The 23164-nt window shown below is 36.5% G+C and overlaps 1 protein-coding gene across 1 annotated transcript in view; it reads left to right on the top strand.

The window, feature by feature from the left end:
- farsb (phenylalanyl-tRNA synthetase subunit beta) overlaps positions 1-23164 on the top strand; it is a 75553-nt gene that overhangs the window by 32515 nt on the left and 19874 nt on the right. Inside the window, exons 6-15 of the mRNA XM_028794407.2 lie at positions 3471-3621; positions 7288-7396; positions 7897-7967; positions 8056-8117; positions 8206-8257; positions 15434-15495; positions 16111-16318; positions 16478-16558; positions 18219-18311; positions 18696-18813. Coding sequence (XP_028650240.1) covers positions 3471-3621; positions 7288-7396; positions 7897-7967; positions 8056-8117; positions 8206-8257; positions 15434-15495; positions 16111-16318; positions 16478-16558; positions 18219-18311; positions 18696-18813 — 1007 coding nt within the window. The remainder of the gene's footprint in view (positions 1-3470; positions 3622-7287; positions 7397-7896; positions 7968-8055; positions 8118-8205; positions 8258-15433; positions 15496-16110; positions 16319-16477; positions 16559-18218; positions 18312-18695; positions 18814-23164) is intronic.

The raw sequence follows: 23164 nt of genomic DNA, 5'->3' as shown, positions 1-23164 counted from the left end.
GATCGAACACTCCATCGTAGATAAGGGATGCTCTTACGGTAAAGTCGTATGAGGGAGTGAGATACAAAAAACACAAAACAGTGCAAATGTCGCTTCGGAATAGTTCGGGAATTACCATGTGGTCTCGTCGGCACAATACATAGAAAAAAAGGCAGTGTGCTCTATTTTTACTCTCTTCAGGTGGGCGTTAGCATATCATAATCTCTTGGACCAATAGCATAAATTTTCCACATTCGACTTATACAACTAACATTATAAAATATCGGAAAATTATACGGTAAAATCAAGGCCTGATTTATCTGAAGGAGAACTTAAATGCCAGTATACACGGTAATTTTGCAATATTTTCTAACTGTAGAGAACATATTTTTAAAGACATTCAAATATGTTGGTCATAAGTTAAGTTCAGGTCAAAGATAATCCCTACATATCCAATGGTTTCAACCAAACAAATCATTTTTACTCAACTACTACTTTAAATAAGTAAACCAGTTAATTATTGATGAAACTGAAAAAGTATTTTTTACATTACATTATAAATTCAATTGAGTATAATTAGCATACAAATAAAATTAGATATTGTGTTTCTGAAATACATTTCCCAATGGTAACATACTGTATGTATATAGAGAAGAGGGTCTGGGGAGAAAACTTGACTGAAAATTCCCTTGAAGATTATATTTTTTAAAATAAGAAAATGATGAAATTACCATTTACTTATAAACTTTAGAGCATAGAGGTAAATTGGAAAGTTTTTTATTGCTCTTAAGAATATTATAATCTTGATTTGATCTATTTAAAGTTGATCTGAAAATGGCTGCTTTAAAGGCATTCATACTCAAAGATGAATAGTAGGTTTCATTTTGAAAGTCAAATGTGAAATCTCCTATTCCTTCCTATGATGATCAACTGCAGATGTTAACGAATTTTAAAGAAATCTGGGTTGTTTTTTTTTTTTGCTATAATTTTCACATATTAAAATAGCATGCTAGTTTTAGAATGTATGTGAAATTTATTGCCCAAAGGATACAAAATTTATTATTAACATAGTTGCATGTAAGTGCTCCTGTTACCAATTGCCTTCCATGAATTTAATACTACATAGGTTGGGGATGGATGGAATAAATGATCATAATGTATGGGAATAATCATTGGATTCTGGCTTTAAAGTGTTTCCTACATTGGTACCATATTTTACATGAATATTGCACTCCCAGATTACTGATAAATTGGTGATAATCAGTATCTGATTTATTATTAAAGAATGTATAAAGTGATTTCTATTTAATTTTTATCTATGGATCTGGAATAGTAAATCAGAACCTGCCTTGTATTGAAATTTCTTGTAAAGGTGAGTCCCTGTAGAGTAGTAAACTTGCAATTTTTGTTGATCTCTGTAAATGTCCTAATTTACAGCTTTCTAATTTAAGATAGTGTGTGTTCTTATTAAACAAGTAAGCCCGCAATTCGCTAGCGAATCGGAAATCCTAGAATGGCAATCAGTTTCTGTTCCGTCCGATATGTGGATGGATGACATATTATGGAGGGCGGGTGCGTCTGGGGAAATGTCATTTAATCCAATAAGCATATCTGTACTAAAGCGGTTTCGTTTTGTGGAGACGTGAGTCTGTTGCCTTCGCAGACACCGACTGCTTGAACAGGTTGTGTTGTTTGGGGGCCACCTACTGACTCTGGGAAGCCGCTGCGTCTGACTGTGGGGCGAGCGTCACAGCGCAATATGTGCCTCGGTGGGAAGCCGCTGCGTGAAGACATATCATGGAGGGTATATGCGGTGGTGTGGGCGGTCGCGTCCAGGCGGCTGTACAACCTGGTGTGCACGCTTTACCTCAGGTGTAGTTCACAGGTCGTATTTTCTTTGGTTTGAGCCGTGACTCCTTTCGCAAGCGCGTTGTAGGCACGCTGTGGCAGGCACCACAGTGTTTTGGGACGCCGCTGCATTTGACTCTGGACTCTGGGGCGGGCGCCAAACTGAATGACCGTTATGTGATCTACATTACTGGCACAGTGGATTAGAGCAAGTGTAGTTTACAGGTGGCGGGCTCGTTGCAGTGCGGCAGTGCACGTGACATCCGGTTTACAACCTTCTCGTTTCTGTGTTTTCTGTGCAGTGCAGCAGTGTGCGTGCGCCTCGATGTGCCCTGCGTCCATATCCAGTTTACAACCTTCGGCTAGTAAGATGGATGATGGTGAATTCCTTATAATTCTCATTACCTTTGTTTTGAGAGGAGTTGCTTTATTTAATACCTTTTTCATGTACCGTATCTATATTACTAAACCACAGTTTAATTTATGCACGGACAGCGGACGCACCGACGCACATGCGCACTGTGCCACAGCGCCCCAGAGTCAAACCCAGCGGCTTCCCAGAGTCAGTAGGTGGTGCCCGAACAACACAACCTGTGAGCTCAACGATTTGTAATACAAAACCGAGTCCGTAGTTCCCAGAGTCAGTGCGTGGCGCCCGAACACCACAACCTGTAAACTACACCTGCTCTAATCCACTGTGCCAGCAGTCAGTGTGTGTAAGTTGGAGTATGCTTCCTAACAGTAAACGACTTCTACCTAACGACACAGCCACAGAACAACAAAGACGAGACCGCATGGATAAAAACAATACACGGAGGCTCCTACGACGTGCTTCAGACACACCAGAAGCAAAGACGTCACGGCTCCACAATGAAAGAGCTCAACTAACGGAAATACAAAACGAGCCCGTATGGATAAACACAACGAACGAATGCACCCACAGCGCGCTTCTGACACAGCAGAGGCAAAGGAGTCATGGCTCCAAATGGAAGGAGCTCAACGATTAGTAATACAAACATGAACCCGTATGGCTATGACCTGTAAACAAGCCCGTATGGATAAAAACAATGAACGAAGGTGCCCACACAAAGAAACCGCTTTAGTACAAATATGTTTATTTAATTAAATGAAAACTTTACCATGGCTACGACCTGTGAACTAAACCTGAGGTAATGCGTGCACACCAGGTTTTACAGCCACCCGAACGCGACCGCCCAAACCACCACATATACCACGTTCGTTTAGTAATGTAGCCCTCCATGCCCGAATCCGCCGCCGTCAGCAACCAACTTCTTGCTGACGACACAGCCATAGAAAAACAAAAAAGAGACTGCATGGATAAAAACAGTAAACGAAGGTGCCTACAACTGAGTGACAGCTCCAAAAAGAAACCGCTTTAGTACAAATATGTTTATTTCATTAAATGAACTTTCCCAGGATGCACCCACCCTCCATGATATTTCATCCCTCCAAGTATCGGAGGGAACAGAAAGTGATTGCCATTCTTGGATTTGCGATTCTTTCGAGAATCGCGGGCTTGCTGGTGAGTAATAAAATGTAGTAACTGATTAATATTCGTTCTTGAAAAGAAATGTTTCTTATAATAATATAAATTTTGTTTTCTATTTCTATTATCTTTCCAGAAAAAGAACACTTGTAGCAATTGGCACTCATGACCTGGACACAATTTCTGGACCATTCACCTACACTGCAAAACCACCAGAAGATATTAAATTTACACCTCTGAATCAAAGTAAAGAATATACAGCTTCTGAGCTTATGCATCTCTATAAGGTAAAGTATATTGCTTAGTACTCTGAAGGGCTTACATTCAGATTGTTCCAGCTACAGCAAAATCTATATATAATGCACAGTTGACTGACTCATTCACTCACTTATCAGCAAAAGCACAGTTTCTTGTTTAGCCAAAAAGCTGACATTTGATAGGATGGTACATCTAGGAAAGGTCATTTCGATACAGTAATCCCTCGCTACTTCGCGGTTCACTTTTCGCGGATTCACGACTTCGCGGGTTTTTAAATACAAGTGATTGCCCGCCTATCGCGGAAGTTATGTTCCAGACCCATCAGCAACAGGAGAAAATCCGTGATATATAAAGACCATATAAATAAACATTTTTATAGTTTAAGCCTTAAAATACCCATCCCACACGCTTTAAACACATGTAAACTTATAAAACACACTTTGTTAACACATATGATATGTGGATGTCGGGCAAAGGATATGAATAACATCTCACTATTATAAAACATTTTAACTTCACGCAAGACAAGACAGTGAGACAGGAAAATACAAGACTTTAAAATTATTGACATGCAGAGCGACAAGCAGCACAAAGCCAGCACAAAGTCCACTTCTCCTTAGTGTTCATTCAGCTCCCCACCCCCTTGACAATGCGAAGTGGCAGGAGCCTACTGTGCCTCTGGGGAGGGGGGGTTTGAGCAAACGTGTGTTCAGCCCTCACACACCCCCACTCCTCCCCCTCCTTCTGAACGCGCAGAGCGACAAGCAGACATTTTGGCAGAAGCAGCACAAATTCCATTTCTGCTCAGCGTGAGTTCAGCTGCCCCCCTTCACAAAGCGAGTGCAGACACATCGACGTCTGATCGCTGCGTGCAGTGTTGGTCTGCAGTGTTTAAGAATGCAGAAAGTGTTTAAGAGCATAGGAAGTGTTTATAAGAGTGTGGGAAAGGTTAACAAGAGAGTGAGAAAGGTTTATAAGAGTGTGGGAAGGGTTTATAAAGCCTTAAAATATGTATAAATAATAAAATAAATATAGGTCGCTACTTCGCGGATTTTCACCTATCGTGGGGGGCTCTGCGATAGGTGAGGGATTACTGTATATCAATATTTAGGGTTAAAACCAGAAAAATTAAACATCTTAAAATTCACAAAAATATCTGACAGATTTGATTGAAATATGGTGACATGGTAGAAAAAAACAATTTTTTTATTTGTTGATATTTTTTATTTATAATACCCAAGAGAGAGTGATATATTCTAATGCACCGCATCCTCCATTTCAAAGCGAAAGAAGCAAAGCTCAAAGAAGATGCGTTTAGCAAGAGTTTGCTGGTTGCTATGACTGTCAACATAGACAAACTTTAAATAAGACCAATGACAACGCGGCATGTCATCAAAAGTAGCAACTGATGTGTTTTTTTTCCCCTGCTTTGGTATAGCAGTGGTGTTGTCTTGTTGGATTACAGCATTTATTTTTGAGCAGTGTTTCTCAATCTTTATATCTGTCAGCATTGGTGATAGTTTCAGTGTCCCAGGAGTGTGCCATATGTGACAACAGATCACAGATAAACTGATTACACTGCATTTTTTAAAATTAATGTATAGCCTAGTGTCTACCTGCATATCTTCTTTAAGTTCACAATACCAGTCAGTGATCAACATTAAGTGCTTTTTTTAAAAAAAAAGCAGATTAACTAATGGAGCATAGCCACGGCTGAACAGAATGAAGCACGATTATTTCTATAGCTGATGGAGATTCTGTTTTTCTGAATGTGATAAGAGGAGAACAGGATGGTTAATTTGAGTAAAAGTAGTTTTTTTTTTATTGGTAAACATTTTTTGGTAAATCCATTGTATACTGAGGTAGTACTAATTTTAGTATTTGATGCTAATGGAGAGTTGAGATTTTTAGCAGTTTTTAGCTTTGAGTGAATCCACTTTAAATCACCTTTGTAACATTATTGAATACTTTTTTAATATGGAGTTCTGCTGCAATCTATTTCACACTAACACCACCAAGGACTGAATGTAGCATGTTCAACAGTATAAACAGCTAAAGTACTTAGTTAAATTTTACTTCTGATACATCATACATCTTACATACATGATAAATTAACCAATGGCAATATAACTGAGGCCCATTGGCCTAGACAACTTCATTAGGTGAACCAGTGTAACACAGCTAGGAAAGTTAATATAACTTACACCTTCATGTATGGATGGTTTTTCATGTTTGGCTTTTAATTTTTTGAAGTGTTATATTGTCTTCTCAGCTGAATTGCTTAATAAATATACTGTATAAATCTAAATGCATTTATTTAAGGCACTCACTAAATTAATATATGTAAAGTTGTTATCTTTTTAAAAAAATCTTTTAATAAATACATGGAAGACATCCTCACTTTCATTTTGCATTTTTAATGTATTTTCAGCCTATTAATTTGAGTGAACAAATATAAATTCGTGCTGCAAAATCCAGTGGATGATTGAATTAAATAATTACACTGTATATATAATGTATAGTACATAGCGTTTTCTAATCTACTGGAAGCAGTTTACATAGACAGTGGGGAACTCACCTGGATCAAGCAAGCTTTTTTTTGCTTTTTGTATACTCATCACATGTTAGCTATTAGGTGGTGAAGGGATGAAGAGATAGTTAACCAGTAAGGGACAGAGGATGATTAGCGGCCAGAATGGTCAGGCCGTGGTATGCAGTTTACCATGGAAATCGGGAAACACATTACTCTTTTCAAAAGATGTCCCGGGATCCATTGTGACCACAGAGAGTCGGGACCTCAGATTTATGTCTCATCTGAAGGATGATAACAATTTTTAAAGCACAATGTTCCTGTCACTTTGCTGAGTTGTTGAGATCCACGCTGGATGAGCTGCTCCTGATGGCCTCACCAACACCTCTTCCAGCAGCAACCCAAGCTTTTTCCTAGATGGTCTCCCATCCAAGTACTGACTGGGTCCAAGCATGCCTAGCGTGATGTGGATCAGCTGTTCTGAAGTACAGGTGGTAATGGAAGCTGATTATATGAAGGTCTTTATACTTTCATTCTTGCGTATATCAGGTCATCATGAAAGGTAAGGAAACAAGAAGAGACTGAATGTAGCCCTGCATTGGAGAAATTTGTAAGACAGTTAAATATTATTTATTAAACATCCTTTTTCATTAAGTGGTTGGTGCTGCTGCTTTAGGGCTTCAGGATCCTGGGTTCTAGTCCAGGCTCAATGCACATGCTCCCCATGTGTGCATGGCTTTTTTAGGCCATGCTAGAAAAATTGCTGACTCAAAATGTTCAGTACTCTGTATGAGATTGTGCCTTTTAATTGACTGGTGACCAGTTGAAATATAGTTCTTGTGTCTGTTGCTGTGGGATGAGCTCTGGCTTCTGCCTCCCTGAATGGGTTTAAAAGGTTTGATAATGCCTAGATTAATGGGTACCTATCATATATTGAACAGTTCATTTGAGAGTATAAATACTATAGTAAATCTCTTAATGAAAAATGTATGTGCATAAATTGACAGCTGATTAAAAGATTTCATCTGAAAAAACCTGAAACCCCCAGGTGCCACTTAGTGCCAAGTTTACCCACCACTGTACTGAACAAATACAAAGAAGCAACGGAACAACATGATTAAAAATGTGCCATTTTTTGCATTAACTTGTTCATTCTATCTTTCAGAATGATAGCCATCTACGCCACTATCTGCATATAATTGAAGACAAGCCAGTGTACCCTGTTATTTATGATAGTAATGGCGTTGTTCTGTCGATGCCACCAATTATCAATGGTAAGTTTTCCTTTTTTGTGTAACTCTCTAAGAAGGTATAAATTAAATTCACTAAGTAAAATTTGTTGAACCCGTTATCAAAAACACTAAATAGGTCATAATACAGTACAGTATGTATTTTGTACTAAGAATAACTCATTAATGCATCTAAAAGGTAGATGTTATTTGTGACAGTTTAATCTGTACCTGTACAATACAAGCCAGGAGAAAATGGGAATGTTTTTAATCATTTTGTATGTGTGTGTGTGTGTGTATGTATGTATGTATGTATGTATCTATGTATGTATCTATGTGTATATGCGTGTTTGTGTTTTATATGCTAGTTGTAAGCCATACAGGTGTCCTCTCACAGTGGAAACATATAAGTAGTCAATTTCAATTTTAATTTTCAAGAGTAGACATACAGTGAAGCATTCAGATTTTTGATTGTATTCATATTAACTGCTATATAACATTTATTGTAATCAGTAAATTTCAGAACACACTTACTTTTTTTTCAGGGAATCATACAAAGATTTCTTTGAACACGAAAAATGTATTTATTGAGTGCACAGGAACTGATTTAACAAAGGTAAATCAATTATGTCTACATTCATTCTGTATTATTGTTAATTGCATTTATGTAAAGTTTAGCATGACTTTGCCCTTCTTCCTTTCAGGCTAAAATAGTTTTAGATATGATGGTGACAATGTTCAGTGAATATTGTGAAGAACCCTTCACGTAAGTACATCACAAAATTAAAAAAAAAACAATACAAAAGTAGGTCATATTTTTGCAAATTCATTTATCACTATATATATGTTTGCAGAGTTGAAGCAGCAGAAGTCCTATACCCTGATGGGAAAACCTATATTTATCCTGTAAGTATTTCATTTAATTTTAAATTTGTTTCTGAAACAAGAAGTTATTTCTTTTATTTGTTTATTTGAATTACTTTGAAATAACTCTTGATAATTTCATAACTTTTTAGTTTAGTTTTTGTGGAAAAGTTAAATGATCATATTCTTCTGCAAATTTGCTTTGCAATTATGTAAATATTAGACTATTTCAGTAATTTCATTTTTTTTAATTAATATATCAAATTGTTGATGATGCAAAAGGAAATATTTAAAATAATTCCTTTCTTTTTTATAGCCTTGATCGAATGTGGGTACTTCTATTTTCTTTCACAATCTGTTATTGTTGTTTATGTTTTTATGCTTCAGGTAGTGTTTGATTTAAAGTTGCTTTGACAGCTTTTTTTAAAAGGCTTGTGCTTGACTTATTTCTACATGTTATTTGTTTAGGTAATAAAAAAATGATATCTCATGGAAAATCTATAAAGCCATCAATAGGAAAAGGGTTGGATGTTTTGTGGAACGTTTTATATTAATATTCAGTGGGTACTTCATTTTGAGATTAAACTTGAGCCCACTAAAAAGAAAGCAGTACTTCAGGAGTTGTAATGAGTGAATCCTGTAGAGTTTGCTTCAGCATTAGTTTGGCGAAATCACTGAAATGTTCATAAACTTTGCCAAATTCTGTGAAATATATTTGAAGAAATGGTGAAGGAGGACCTGAACTAGGTTTGAGGGGCTTATAATGGTGTCATGTTGCTTTAATTGTCCCTGAGAGCTAGGGAAGTGTTCGCCAACTATGGTGGACTGATTTTTTTTTTGCCAAAAATGTGATCTTCACTGTAAGACAGCAGTGCTAACCACTGTGCCACCGTGTCTCAAACAATAAACCCACAAACTAGCAGTAACTAAAAATATATATATATATATCATTGTGCTTACAGAGTTCAGTCTTGTGGCTCATATTAGCTATGTGACAAAGTAGTGGCATGAGACTGACTTGTTCTATTGTATGAAGTTGCGGCACTGATTACAGCTGCAGTGCTTTTTGGTTTCTGATCTCTGTGCATTTTTTTCTTTCATGTTATATTATTTCACATGGTTGTGTGTATTTTATTTCTCTGCCTCCTTTAAGGCTTGTTTTGAGATGTTTCTGGGCACATGGCTAGTCATGGATGCAAATTAGTCATGAAGTGCTGCCTGGATCAGTGTTTTATATCCAGTGGCAGTACTTATAATATTCTCATTACGGTCAGCTAATGTATTCCTTAAATGAAAATACTGCAAGTTTTTTTTTTTTTTTAAACGCATGAAGGGCTAAGTGGGTGGCGGCAACACATATGCATGAAGCAGCTCTGCAAGGATCTTAATGTATGCATGCATGAAAGTACTGCTCATGGCTGCTACAGCTCTGTGATGTAACATGAGGTTTGCAAAGCATCATGGGGTGCAGGGGAAAACCGAGCACAGGACGAATTTCCAGGAAAATATTTGTCAAACAAGATTAGCGAGGAATAAAACATATTTTCTTTGGTGAATTTCGCCAATCTACACTGTTCAGGTGAAAGCCATTTCTAATTACTATTTTGTGTACATTGGAATGCCCAGTGTTGATCTTGACTGAATCCTCTTATGATTCTAGTAGACAAGTCTTGCGATTCAAACAACTTTTAAAACTTGCAGCAAGCAGCTTCTCTGTCCTTCCATATGCATACCATTCTGAGTAATTCATATCATCTGTGTTCTGTGCTTATGATTTATTAATTGATTGGTCTTTAAACTGGATCGAAATAACATGCTAGTTTAATGAGAAGAATGGCTCCAGAATTCAAAAGGTGCCAAATTCAGTTTATTATTCAGTAATGGAAAAAGATGATCCGCTGTGGCAACCCCTAATGGAAGCAGCCGAAAGAAGAAGAAGACAAAGCAGTACATGGCCACCTTTCAGAGAAAATGCATCTGTGGAAGCTGCAGTTATTTCTGAGATAAACAAAATGTAGTGTCTTGTGTGATGATCATTGAAAAATTTCACTTGCTTATAATCCTGGAAGTGATGTGATGTTGTTGGTTATGTGGGGGGATGTCTCAAGCAGCAGTAAGTCCAGTGACTGTCTTTGGATTCGCCTAAAGACCTTATATGGCAAACCGTTCAAAACATTTGTATCAGATGTGTAGTAGTTTACAGTTGTCAGATATTACATAGTTCAAAAACAGTTTGTTGAATTGTTGATTTAGAATTTCTCAATCAGTGGAGTTGTGAAGCAAGCACCAACACTTCACTTACAGAAGTTAACTTACACTTGAGCTGTATGTAACTTTTGCTGTATTGTTTAGATGTTTTCTTTTGGTGATTTTCTGTTGTGTGGTACTTTACCTGTGGCTTCACAAGTGACCTGTCTAAACCCGCCCACAAAATGTTTTGATTGGGTGGCTGATATTAAATTGTTCTCCTTTAGTAAAGGAACAGGTCAGAACACTATTAAAGGGAATGGGTGCCTATTATAAAAGTAGTAATAGCCATACCAAATCAGAGTATTATTTATTTATTTTTAAACCAGTGCCATGCACAAATGTAACAGATCTGAATGTGTAATGCACAATAACCTTTTATGAAAAGAAACAGATGTGAGTTTTTGGTAAATACACCACAGTTTTTATTTATTATATGAGTATTTTTAAATTTGTTTTTTTTTTTTTTGAATACGTATTTTAAGAAGAGGGAGGAACATAGAGTTACATACAAGAGGGAAGATGCACACAGGTAGATTACATCCTATGCAGAAGAGTTGATCTGAAGGAGATCGAAGACTGCAAAGTGGTGGCAGGGGAAAGTGTAGTTAAGCAGCATAGGATGGTGGTCTGTAGGATGACGTTGGAGATCAAAAAGAGGAAGAGAGTGAGGGTAGAGCCAAGGATCAAATGGTGGAAGTTGAAAAAGGAAGACTGCAAGGTTGAGTTTAGGGAGGAGGTGAGACAGGCACTGGGTGGCAGTGAAGAGTTACCAGACAGCTGGGAAACTACAGCAGATGTAGTATGGGTGACAGCAAGAAGGTTGCTTGGCATGACATCTGGAAAGAGGAAGGAGGGAAAGGAAACTTGGTGGTGGAATGAGGAACTACAGGAGAGTATACAGAGGAAGAGGATGGCAAAGAAGAAGTGGGATAGTCAGAGAGATGCAGAAAGTAGACGAGTACAAGGAGATAAGGCGCAAGGTAAAGAGAAAGGTGGCGAAGGCTAAAGAAAAGGCATATGATGTATGAGAGGTTGGACACTAAGGAGGGAGAAAAGGACCTGTACCGATTGGCTAGACAGAGGGACCGAGCTAGTGCTGGGCGGTATACCGGTTCATACCGAAAACCGTTTTTTATTTTTTTTATGATATGGATTTTTCTTATACCGCAACAATGGTTTAAATTGCCTAAACGACGTTCGGAACGTGGCGGAGCGGGAAACTGTTCAAGTGGGGACCCTTTTCCACTGATACACCGCTAAACACAGATTTGTTGCACTAGGGCTCTTTTTCACTGCTACACCACCAAATAGTGGGTGGTAGCATAGGTATGCCGCGCGGTGAAAATGGACAGAGAGCATTCCGAAACTGGACTAAAAGTAAAGTTGAACAGAAGAGCATTTGCCGAAAAAAAGGAGTCACGTCCGTTGCCTGGAGATACTTTAGTTTTAAAAGGTCAGATGTGTAAATACTGTTTCTATTCTACTGGATAATACTGCAAGCCAAGTTGAACTTGTTTTTGTACTTGCTAGTGTATGTTTTGCTCATATTCATCCTGCGATGTGCTGGCGACTCGTTCAGAGATGGGCACAACTCTGAATGGATGGCATAATTAAACATGTATAACGAAGATATTTTTAAAGTTCTGAACACTCCATCGGCTAAGTTAATAATTAGTTTTAATTTCACAAAGATGTTTATCGTGTGGTGATTGGTAATGTGGAGAAAGAAAAAGGAAAGATAGGAACTGGGGTTTTTGGTAGAGAGCAGGAATATCATGAAGTGAATGGATTCTGTGCGGTGATTGCTGCAGGCGCCTGCTCTTAGTGCGGAGGAAGTCAGTTTAAGAAGCGTAGTGATTAACGACTGGGTCGGGGAACACTTAACACAAAGTATTTGATGTGCTGCATTAACTTGTGACGGGGTTTGAGAAAATCTAGTAAATTAAACATTGATTTTAGGATGAAGTTTAGTTTACAACATTCTACTTTAATTATAAAATAAACTATGAGAATAAAGTGGAAATGTCGACTTTAATCTTGACATAAGCGTCAACATTAAAGTGGAAATGTCGAGAATAAAGTCAACATGTTGAATTTATTCTCGACATATAGTTTGTTTTTTTCTTCCGTGTCCATATTTTTTCTTCTTCACAGTGGCCCTAATGCGCTTCCATAGGGCTATACCACAAACAGCATTATAAATGCAAGTTGCAGTTCTATTATTTATGTATATAGCTTAGCTTGAAGCAAGGTCCATATTAATGCAGTTTGCTTAAATGATGGTACAGTTGGTAAGATGTCATCACCAAGTTGCACTTGTTTTATTTTATTTTAATTTGGTGAATACTGTGTAATCCACCTGGGCTTGAAGCCTTGAAGTAATGATGCAACTATCAGTAATACTATTATGTATTTTATTGTTATTATTTATTAGTTTAAATATTATGCAGTTTAATGATGGTAAAATTGTTTAAAAAGTCACTTTAACGTGTCAGTGGACAGAGATTGTTAACATTAACAGAAAGTGTAGTTGGTTTACAAAAAATATTTACTATTTATTCCTTTTCTAAGACGTGTTCAGTGCAATCCAACTTTTGACAAACACCTCTGGATATTTTACTAAGTCTAAATGCCTCTTTGGATGGTTGAAAATATGTTGTCAAAATCATAGTTTAAGCATTTGCAAAATTTGTTCAATTAAAAGGTTCTATATTTTGACTGCATCTGTCATGCAATGTGATTCCTTCTCTTTAGTGCCACCCCCTTGAAAACTATCACTTTATGGGGCCATGCAAACCTGGATTAATACTTGTGTGCACATTAAAATGTCTTTTTGTACGATGTACAATTCTCATAACAGTCTAATAGGTTATTCTTAGCCAGTCTACTGCAGTAATTGCAGTGGAAAATGTGGTTAACATCCACTCATGCATGGGGAAAAAAATACCGTCTAATACCGTGAAACCGGCAGAATTTAGAAAAATACCGTGATATAGAATTTTGGTCATACCACCCACCTCTAGACCGAGCTGAGAAAGTTGTGAAGCAGGTTAGGGTGATAAAGGATAAAGATGGAAACGTACTCACAAATGAGGAGAGTGTGTTGAGCAGATGGAAAGAGTACTTTGAGAGGCTGATGAATGAGAGAACAAGAGAGAGAAAAGGTTGGATGATGTGGAGATAGTGAATCAGGAAGTGCAACGGATTAGCAAGGAGGAAGTAAGGACAGCTATGAAGAGGATGAAAAATGGAACGTCTGTTGGTCCAGATGACATACCTATGGAAGCATGGAGGTGTTTAGGAGAGATGGCAGTGGAGTTTTTAACCAGATTGTTTAATGGAATCTTGGAAAGTGAGAGGATGCCTGAGGAGTGGAGAAGAAGTGTACTGGTGCCCATATTTAAGAATAAGGGGGATGTGCAGGACTGCAGTAACTACAGGGAGATAAAATTGATGAGCCACAGCATGAAGTTATGGGAAAGAGTAATGGAAGCTCAGTTAAGAAGTGAGGTGATGATTAGTGAGAAGCAGTATGGTTTCATGCCAAGAAAGAGCACCACAGATGCAGTGTTTGCTCTGAGGATGTTGATGGAGAAGTTTAGAGAAGGCCAGAAGGAGTTGCTTTGCGTCTTTGTGGACCTGGAGAAAGCATATGACATTGTGCCTCAAGAGGAGCTGTGGTATTGTATGAGGAAGTTGGGAGTGGCAGATAAGTACGTAAGAGTTTTACAGGATATGTACGAGGGAAGTGTGACAGTGGTGAGGTCTGCGGTAGGAGTGACGGATGCATTCAAGTTGGAGGTGGGATTACATCAGGGATCCGCTCTGAGCCCTTTCTTATTTGCAGTGGTGATGGACAGGTTGACAGATGAGATTAGACAGGAGTTCCCGTGGACTATGATGTTTGCTGATGACATCGTGATCTGTAGTGATAGTAGGGAGCAGGTTGAGGAGGCCCTGGAGAGGTGGAGATATGCTCTAGAGAGGAGAGGAATGAAGGTCAGTAAGAACAAGACAGAATACATGTATGTAAATGAGAGGGAGGTCAGTGGAATGGTGAGGATGCAGGGAATAGAGTTGGTGAAGGTGGATAAGTTTAAATACTTGGGATCAACAGTACAGAGTAATGGGGATTGTGGAAGAGAGGTGAAAAAGAGAGTGCAAGCAGGGTGGAATGGGTGGAGAAGAGTGTCAGGAGTGATCAGCAAGAGTGAAAGGGAAGGTCTACAGGATGGTAGTGAGGCACTAGTGAGGATGGTGGCACTGAACAGAAAGCAGGAGACAGAGCTGGAGGTAGCAGAGTTAAAGATGCTAAGATTTGCACTGGGTGTGACAAGGATGGATAGGATTAGAAATGAGTGCATTAGTGAGTCAGCTGAAGTTGGGCGGTTGGGAGACAAAGTCAGAGAGGCGAGACTGCGTTGGTTTGGACATGTGCAAAGGAGAAGTGCTGGTTATATTTTGAGAAAGATGCTAAGGATAGAGCTGCCAGGCAAGAGAAAAAGAGGAAGGCCTAAGAGAAGGTTTATGGATGTGGTGAGAGAGGACATGCAGGTGATGGGTGTAACAGAACAAGATGCAGAGGACAGAAAGATATGGAAGAAGATGATCCGCTGTGGCAACCCCTAACGGGAGCAGCCGAAAGAAAATTTGTAAACTTCTGTATCACTGCTGAATGTGTTTTGAGAAAACATAAAGTCTGAAACATAATAGACCTAGATTTAGAAAATAAAATTTCAGTTTTATTTACTTGCTGCTGTTTACCTGACTGGCATCTCCTTAATTTATTTTATATCATTCACAAAATTTTATATCCTATATTTGACACCAAGGACAGACAGTAGCCAACAGCTTCAAGAGCCATTGTTACATCTTAGTTAGTGTATAGCATCTTATAAAATAAAGACCAGATACACAATTATTTATGTATCTTGATTAATGTTTTCCATTAATTATTTTGTATTTCAGGAGCTACCTTACAGAAAGGAAACACTGACTGGTGATTTAATCAACAAAAAAATAGGTGTCAGGTATGTGTTGTAATTTTACATACTTTATATTATAACTGGTCTGATGAAATGCTGTTATTGGCCCTTAATAGGTTTTTGAGCTAGTGCCAGAGTCGATTTATGTATTTTCTGAAAGCAAAGGGCTAGTTTGGAACTTTAGCTTATTCTGGCAACTTCACGTTTAAAGAAGGAGCCAACCCTGACCAGGTCACCACTGTATCACAGGACACACCCACTCATGTACCACCACTGACTCATGCAGAACCTGTACAAAGACGCTAGTAAGCCTATCCAAGCATGTTTTTGGGAATTGGAAGGAAACTGGAGTTTACAAATAAAAAAGTTTATTTAATCAATAGCAGTAAAATGATCTATAATATCAATGAAAGGATATAAATATGTGCTAAAATATAAGGCAAGATTATTTACCATTTAAAGGTTTGTACTAAAATGACTCTTTCCATGCACGTTTTTCTTTTGTTTTGGCTTTGGATGTCCATGATTCTGTATTTTAGAACATTAATGGACATTTAGAAACAAATGATTGGTTGTGTTTCTGATATATTGGTCGATTTTGATATATCTGTTAACCTTCATGCTTCAAGTTTAATTCCTAAAAATGTTTCTTTTATACAGTGAAACCCCAGAAAGCATAGCAAAACTTCTGACCCGAATGTACTTGAAATCAGACGTTTCAGGAACAGAAGGCATAATTGAAGTTGAAATCCCACCAACCAGGCCTGATATTATTCATGCATGTGACATTGTAGAGGATGCTGCCATTGCCTTTGGTTTTAACAACATTAAAAGGACAATACCTACAACATATACTGTTGCTAATCAGGTTTGTAATTTCAGTCTGAGACTTGTAACTATGGTATTTTATGACTTCCATTGTTAACCTTTTAGTTTTTTTGATTTTATGAAAGATAGGTGAAAAAATTGATATTCATCAAATACAACAAAATAGAAATACTTGCTTTCTTTTTCCTTCCCATTTTAGTTCCCTTTAAATAAATTAACTGAACTTCTAAGGCAAGATATGGCAGCTGCTGGATTTACCGAGGCACTCACATTTGCTTTGGTATGTATTCTTCAGTAAGAGCTACTGGTTATATCTGGAAAACCAAGTGAAGTTTCAGTAGATGTGTTTTCAGTATAAGTGTCTTGAAAAATTAAATTTTTTTTTTCTTCAAACATAATTTTTTCAGGAAAGTTATACTAAATCATTGTTGGTGTAATAAAATGACCTAAAAGGATATTCGTTTTCACAGCTCAGTTACTATTATACTATACTATATACTATACTATAGTTTTCAGGATGTCATTTGATATTTACTATATAACAGAAACAATGCTGGTGAGGTTTTATACCAACTTGAAAAGAGCAATCATTTCTAACTTTAGAGGGCAGCAGAGAGCTGCTTTAATTAAAAAAAATACCATACATATTTTGGGACAAAGGCAAATATTTATATATTTTAGAACAATGTACATATGAATCTATTTTTTTTTACATTTATACTAGTTTATGTTAGTGTTTTAACCAGTAGGTTAATAATAAAATGTTAGGCTGAAAGCCTGTTCTTGCCTTGAGCTAAAATTTGGCTAGTTTAGCAACCTTTGAAAAAACATAAAATATTTTGCAGTATATTCAATAAATAAGCTTAAACATTCCATTTTTGAGTCATTTGTAAAGTTATGAATGTACAGAATGAAATGAATGAATTGTGAAAAATATAAAGGCATGTTAGTAAAAGAGCATGTGATTAGTAGGGGCGCATAATTAAGTTTCAGGAATGCAGTTCACAGATTATTTCTTGTTGTAACAAAGAACCGCTGTAAAAATTAGCATAAGTGGTATATATTAATTTTAAATTTGACTGCTGCATGTATAATATAATGCATTTCACAAAAATACTGTGTTGCAGTTTTTTAGTGGTAAAGATTACATTACAGTTATACATAGTCTAAAACAAAGCCATTTTTTTCTTGAAAAAAAAGTGGAGTGGTCAGTATAAAGACTACAGCATAAACCGGAGACGTAGCAAGTGGTAACAGCAGTGGCAGTGAAATAGAAGAGGCACAATTTTGATTTTCTAAATTTCTTAAACTTTAGTTAATTTCCTATTAACGGTGTACTGTGCGTTGTTGAACATGTGTCCCAGCAGATCATAGATAAAACAGTAATAAATTCTGACATAGCCCCCAACACATCACTACAAGGCACTGAATCACAAACAATATTACATTTGCAATATCCAGGCATGGCTATTGTTTTGCTGTATCTGTAATGTTATTTTGATGCCAGAAGTGTAAACACCAGCCTTGTATGCTTTATTCTTGTATTGTTAGAGAAAGTGTGTATACTAAGGCAAGTGCTGGAGCAAGGGTTGTGGATACAGAAGGATACATGCTCACGTAGCTGTTAGAACAGAGTCGAACAACTTAAATAAAAAAGTATTATATGATTTTTCTCACCTGCTGCATTTATTTTGTTTATTAAGATTAACATTCATGATTCTTGCGAACTAGGCATATGCATCAAAATTATGAAAAAGCAAGGTCGTCTGTGTGAAAGCAGGTATACTCATCACTGAATATTATAGACTATATGCTCCAGCTAGTGTTGGTTATCAAAAGCATAATTTTAAAAGTAAAATTGTTCTTTGACTGCATTTTTACTATAACAAATTCTATTTATATTCTACATTTTGTCTGAATAACTTTATATACTTTCTTAGTGTTCCAAGGAAGATATTGCTGACAAGCTCTGCAAAGACATTGGTAATATCAGAGCAGTCCACATTTCAAATCCAAAAACTGCGGAATTTCAGGTAGGAAGAACAGTAGAAAGTTACATATTAGAAATATCAGGATTTGATCATTTTTATATTTCAAATAATGGACAGTAGTGATATAAGAAAGAAAAAAAAATCATTTCAGTTTTAACATAGTTATTATTTTTAATATAAAAAAATTGAATGCAACAGTCTGAAAAAAAAAAAGTTCTCATTTATGTAATATCCTTTAAAGAGATGAGAGAGGAATGTAGCTCAGCAGCATTTAAATTATTTTAATATTTCGTGCTGTAGTTTGAAGAGCTAAAATAAAAGCAAATGCTTAATTTTGAAGATAGATGGCTTTCATTTATGGTGTTTTATTAATGTCTAAGAAGAAACTTACTACTTATGTTACTCTGTGGACTGTTCTTCCATTAGGTGGCACGCACAACTCTTCTCCCTGGCCTCTTAAAGACTGTGGCAGCTAATAGAAAAATGCCTCTTCCTCTGAAGTTGTTTGAAATATCTGATGTGGTTCTGAAGGACAGTAAAACAGGTGTGTGATTATATGATAATGGTATCAATTTAATCAGTCTGTCTTCACATTTTGCAGAGAGCATTATCAAGAGGCTTTCTGAAGTGTTTCAAGAGTTTGTGTTACAGTCCTTTTTTTGCGTGGATAGTTCAGGAATTTATCATTCCAGGATACATTTAGGCAGCTTCTGTAATATTCTCCATTTGTAGAGCTCAAACTTTGTTACCTCGTTTCACCCAGGAAATTTTATAAGACGATGGGCCTCAGTTATAATGCTGTCAGTTAATAAAATGTATCAAAAGTACTATGTAACTAAGTACTTTTCTGTATAAAATATGTATAGATTTTTTTTTTTTAAAACCAAAGGCTAATATTATTGTTAAGTAGTATGGTGTAAGTGGTTAAGGCATTGGACTTTGGACCAAGGTTGTGGGTTCAAATCCTACTACTGACACTGTCTAACACATTTTACTTTAACTTATTAAAAACAGCAGTGACGTTTACAGGCTGCATATTAAGGCAGCCCATGCGGTGAATTGAGTGTTTATACTTTTGAGATTGTTTTTCCTAGTGCTTCAAGTGGAAGAAGAAGACTACCTGTACTACGTTTTAGAGGCTTATTAAACAATCTGCAGATCCATGGATCTGCAGATTTGTATGTAAAGAATTTTGGGAAGGGACATCCCCTTCAGAGTAAGCAGATTTGCATGTAAATGTAAATGATTTCAGGGGGCAGGGTGGGTGTTCCCTTTCAAAGTTCACAGATTTGAATGTACAGTATATTACAATGGAGTACCTTGTGGGGGACCTGTTAAGTTTAACCTTACTCTGCCTGTCCCCCTTTTCTTGGATCCAAGGACACCACTTTCACCTCTTCTTCTCTCTCCCTCCCTTTTTGCTACTAGTGAAACAACTCCAACACTCACAACCATAGCATCTGCTACCAACACTTGAGATTTATAGTGTACTTGCTAACCATTGAGCTTCATCAAACTTTCTTTTTCCAATTCACACCTCACTGAACTCAACAAATGCAACCACATCTCTTTTTTCCAGTTTATGTCACCACCTCTTCTTCAGACATATTGGTTATTGGTGCTGTCAGTTGTTTCTGCTGTGTCCTTTGCTTGCATAAAGCCATCTCCAAGCAGAGCACAGAGTATATATGTTAGCATAATATTAATAAATATTGACAAATAAAAATTAATTGTTTAGCTAGTTATCTTTTTCTGCAAATGTCACCAAGTTTCAAGTGAAATCAATCAATGAATTTTTGAGAATTTAGGGCAGTTAGTTTTTCTGTTTTAGGTACTGGACTATACCACTAAGTATTGATTTATCGATAGGTCGTTTTTTAGCATGTCCATACTGTCCTAGATGTGCAGTCCTGCCAGATTTAAGCTTTTTAACTAAACAGGAAGTAGTGCTTTTGTTGATAAGTGAGTGAATATGTTAGTAAGTCAACTTGCCATTTTATAGAGATATGGGTATATGTAGAGATCAGCACATACAACACTCTTACTTATATTATTTGAGGTATTTTTGGATCGTGGCATTATGTATTACAAGAATCTGTATAGGTAAGATCAAATTGACGAGAGTTGCCTACCTTTGTAAGGAGCCTCTCGGACATTCAAGATTTGTCCAGGATTTTATACATTGATATGGCTATTTTAGCGCTTACTGAATTGACTGACTTAATAAACCATATTGTTTGCTTATTTTTTTATTTACCTATTTATTTTTCTGTTGCATACATCAGTTTTTTATGTTAGGTATTTTAACTTTTTTTCCCAGGGTAACCAAACTCTTTTGGCATTTGCTTTTAGTGGACTTGGAAGGGAGTTCTCCTTTGGCAACTTTATCTACTTTGTGCCCACAGAGAATTTGGTATTATGTTTTTTTGTATATGAAAATAATTATGAAAGTCCTGAGTGCAGAATTGTAATTAGAAAGTTTGAAGACTGCATAGTTTTTTTTGTTTTGTTTTTTTTTTTCCAAAATTAGTGATGAAGGCTAAAATCAGTCTATGAAATGTGAGAAATAATGAAGGTGATGAAAGTGTTAATAATTACCTAAAATTGTTATTTGCCGTTTATGCAGCCAGTAAGCACCAGCTGAAGCCCCTATACATTGGACAGTCTACTCAGAGCTGCTGCTTGTATCGTGAATTCTAATGCTAATTCAGAGAATTCTTAGTTGACAAAACGTATGTTTATTAGTATGGCATTTTTTATGTCATCAGTTAGGTGAAATTTTCATTCACAAAAACTGGAAGAAAGGGGAATTTTATTGCTGGACAAATGTCAAAAGTCAAAGTGAACTTTATTGTCATCTCAACCCATATACAAGTATACAGATAGACAAAATTGCAAAGCTCAGGGTCCACAGTGTAACAACATGACGTGCAAATAATAATTTAAAAAGAGAATTAAAATTTAAAATTTAAATTAAAATTAAAACACAAACAAAACAAGACATTGTTCAGCACACTATTCAGCAGACGATCTTACTGCTTGGAAAAAGTAAGGTTAAAGTGAAGTATGTACCCGGAAAATATACCGCCTTGTACCCAACCACTTATATTCAAGAATTTATTTCTAGCTTTATGATAAAAGTATCATCTAGAATTAGTAAATTTTCACCTTGGATTATCGGTGCAGAACTACTGTTAAAAGATTAGTTTGAAAAAATGGTGCCAAGAATCATTGATAAGAATAAATTGTAAATTTGTAAATATACGTCAGAGACATGGAGGGTATGTTTTCTTTGCTGCTTTGAAATTGACAAATTCCTCAGTTTTTAAGAGTTTTTTTTCCTTCATTTGGTTTCGCATCCCATAGCCCAAGTTATTGGAAGAGTCTTTTTATTTATGTATGATGCTTAATAGTACATGTTTCCAGAGCCCATACCTTTAAAACTTCGAAACCTAATCATAAACAAATTTATGAATAGAAACTGCAGCATTGAAAACTTTAAAATTAGCAGCTATAAGACACGGCTAGCTGAATGGCCTCAGATATGTTTTTAGGGTAGTCAAGGATGCACTAGAGGCTATGATGATCTGAGCATTAAGAAAGTGATTTTGATGCTTTCACTGAGAGAAAGAATTCTAGTTTAAGACAAAGAGTGGCATTGTATTGTCATGTTGTACGCATGTGACATAAACATCACCCAAGACAAATTACCTAGCTAGCTAATTGATTTATCTGAAACAGGTCATGCAGAAGATGTGTGTCCTCTTACCAAACAGCACTGTCTGTGTGAAGACACGGCTTACAAATAAAATGATAACAGTAAAGGCAAAATTATTGATTTTGTTTAGCCTTTTTGCGATGTTTGGAAATAAAATAAATTGATAATTTAAGGGTGTTGGAGTTTCGCAATATTTGGCAGTTGTACAAAATCAAGTAGCATAGAAAGACATTGTGGTCTGTTAGATTACTAGAATTTCGTAATTAATCTTGCTTTGTTGATCAAGTAACATATGTTATATAATTAATTGGTGTGATTTTTTTTATTTCAGTGCATTAACTGAATGCACATAAATGGGTGAATCGTTCACAATTTAAGTGATTAAAAATGTATCAGTAAGAGCACTCCGTTCTCTTGTTCTCTTTATACCTTAGGATTTGTGTGCATGAAACCAAACATACACATACATGCCTTCACGTTGATTCTGTAATAGTAAAATTCACTTCAAAGGACCAAAGAAGAAAAGTTGCTGTTCAAAAAGCAGAAAGCAACCTCTGACTAGAAACCAGAGTATATAAAAAAATCACACATGCATATATATGGCCTGTTCACGGTTTTCTCATTTATCCTTTGAGAAGTCAAGCAAAATGACAGCTTTTATTGACTAACTAAAAGGATTACAATATGCAAACTCAGGCCCCTTCTTCATGCAAGATGTAATCATTGCACCCACAATGGCTAACACAGTAAAACACCTTATCCTCTTAAAATCTGGCCATTACGTTTTACTTATTTATTTAAATATTATTTTATTAATCTTATTTGAAATTTATTCATTTCTGCTTTTATGAAGAATTGAACTCCTTGTGCCTTAAGGGTTTTTTTGTCATTATGTAATTTTATTATATTGCATACCCAAAAATGAATGACTATTATTCTTTTTAATAAAGGAGCTGCAGTTGGCTGAAGAGTAGTGAGTAGAACACTCCAGATTTTTAAAAGAAAGTCTTTATATCTGGCCTATTCAAATGGTGCACGTGGGCCACGTAAAAACCCAGAAACAACTTCCAAGTGGCTCAGCTCATGGTCCTCCCAGAAACACAGAGAAAAACCAGGAAAACACATTTTACGAGCCTTCAGAAATTCCCACACAAATTCCTACAGTAGTACTGACCGT

The sequence above is a fragment of the Erpetoichthys calabaricus genome, chromosome 2 (assembly GCF_900747795.2).
Source record: "Erpetoichthys calabaricus chromosome 2, fErpCal1.3, whole genome shotgun sequence".
Classification (NCBI taxonomy): Eukaryota; Metazoa; Chordata; class Cladistia; order Polypteriformes; family Polypteridae; genus Erpetoichthys; species Erpetoichthys calabaricus.
The sequence above is the reverse complement of the archived record's forward strand: the minus strand, read 5'-3'. Positions and strand labels throughout refer to the sequence as shown.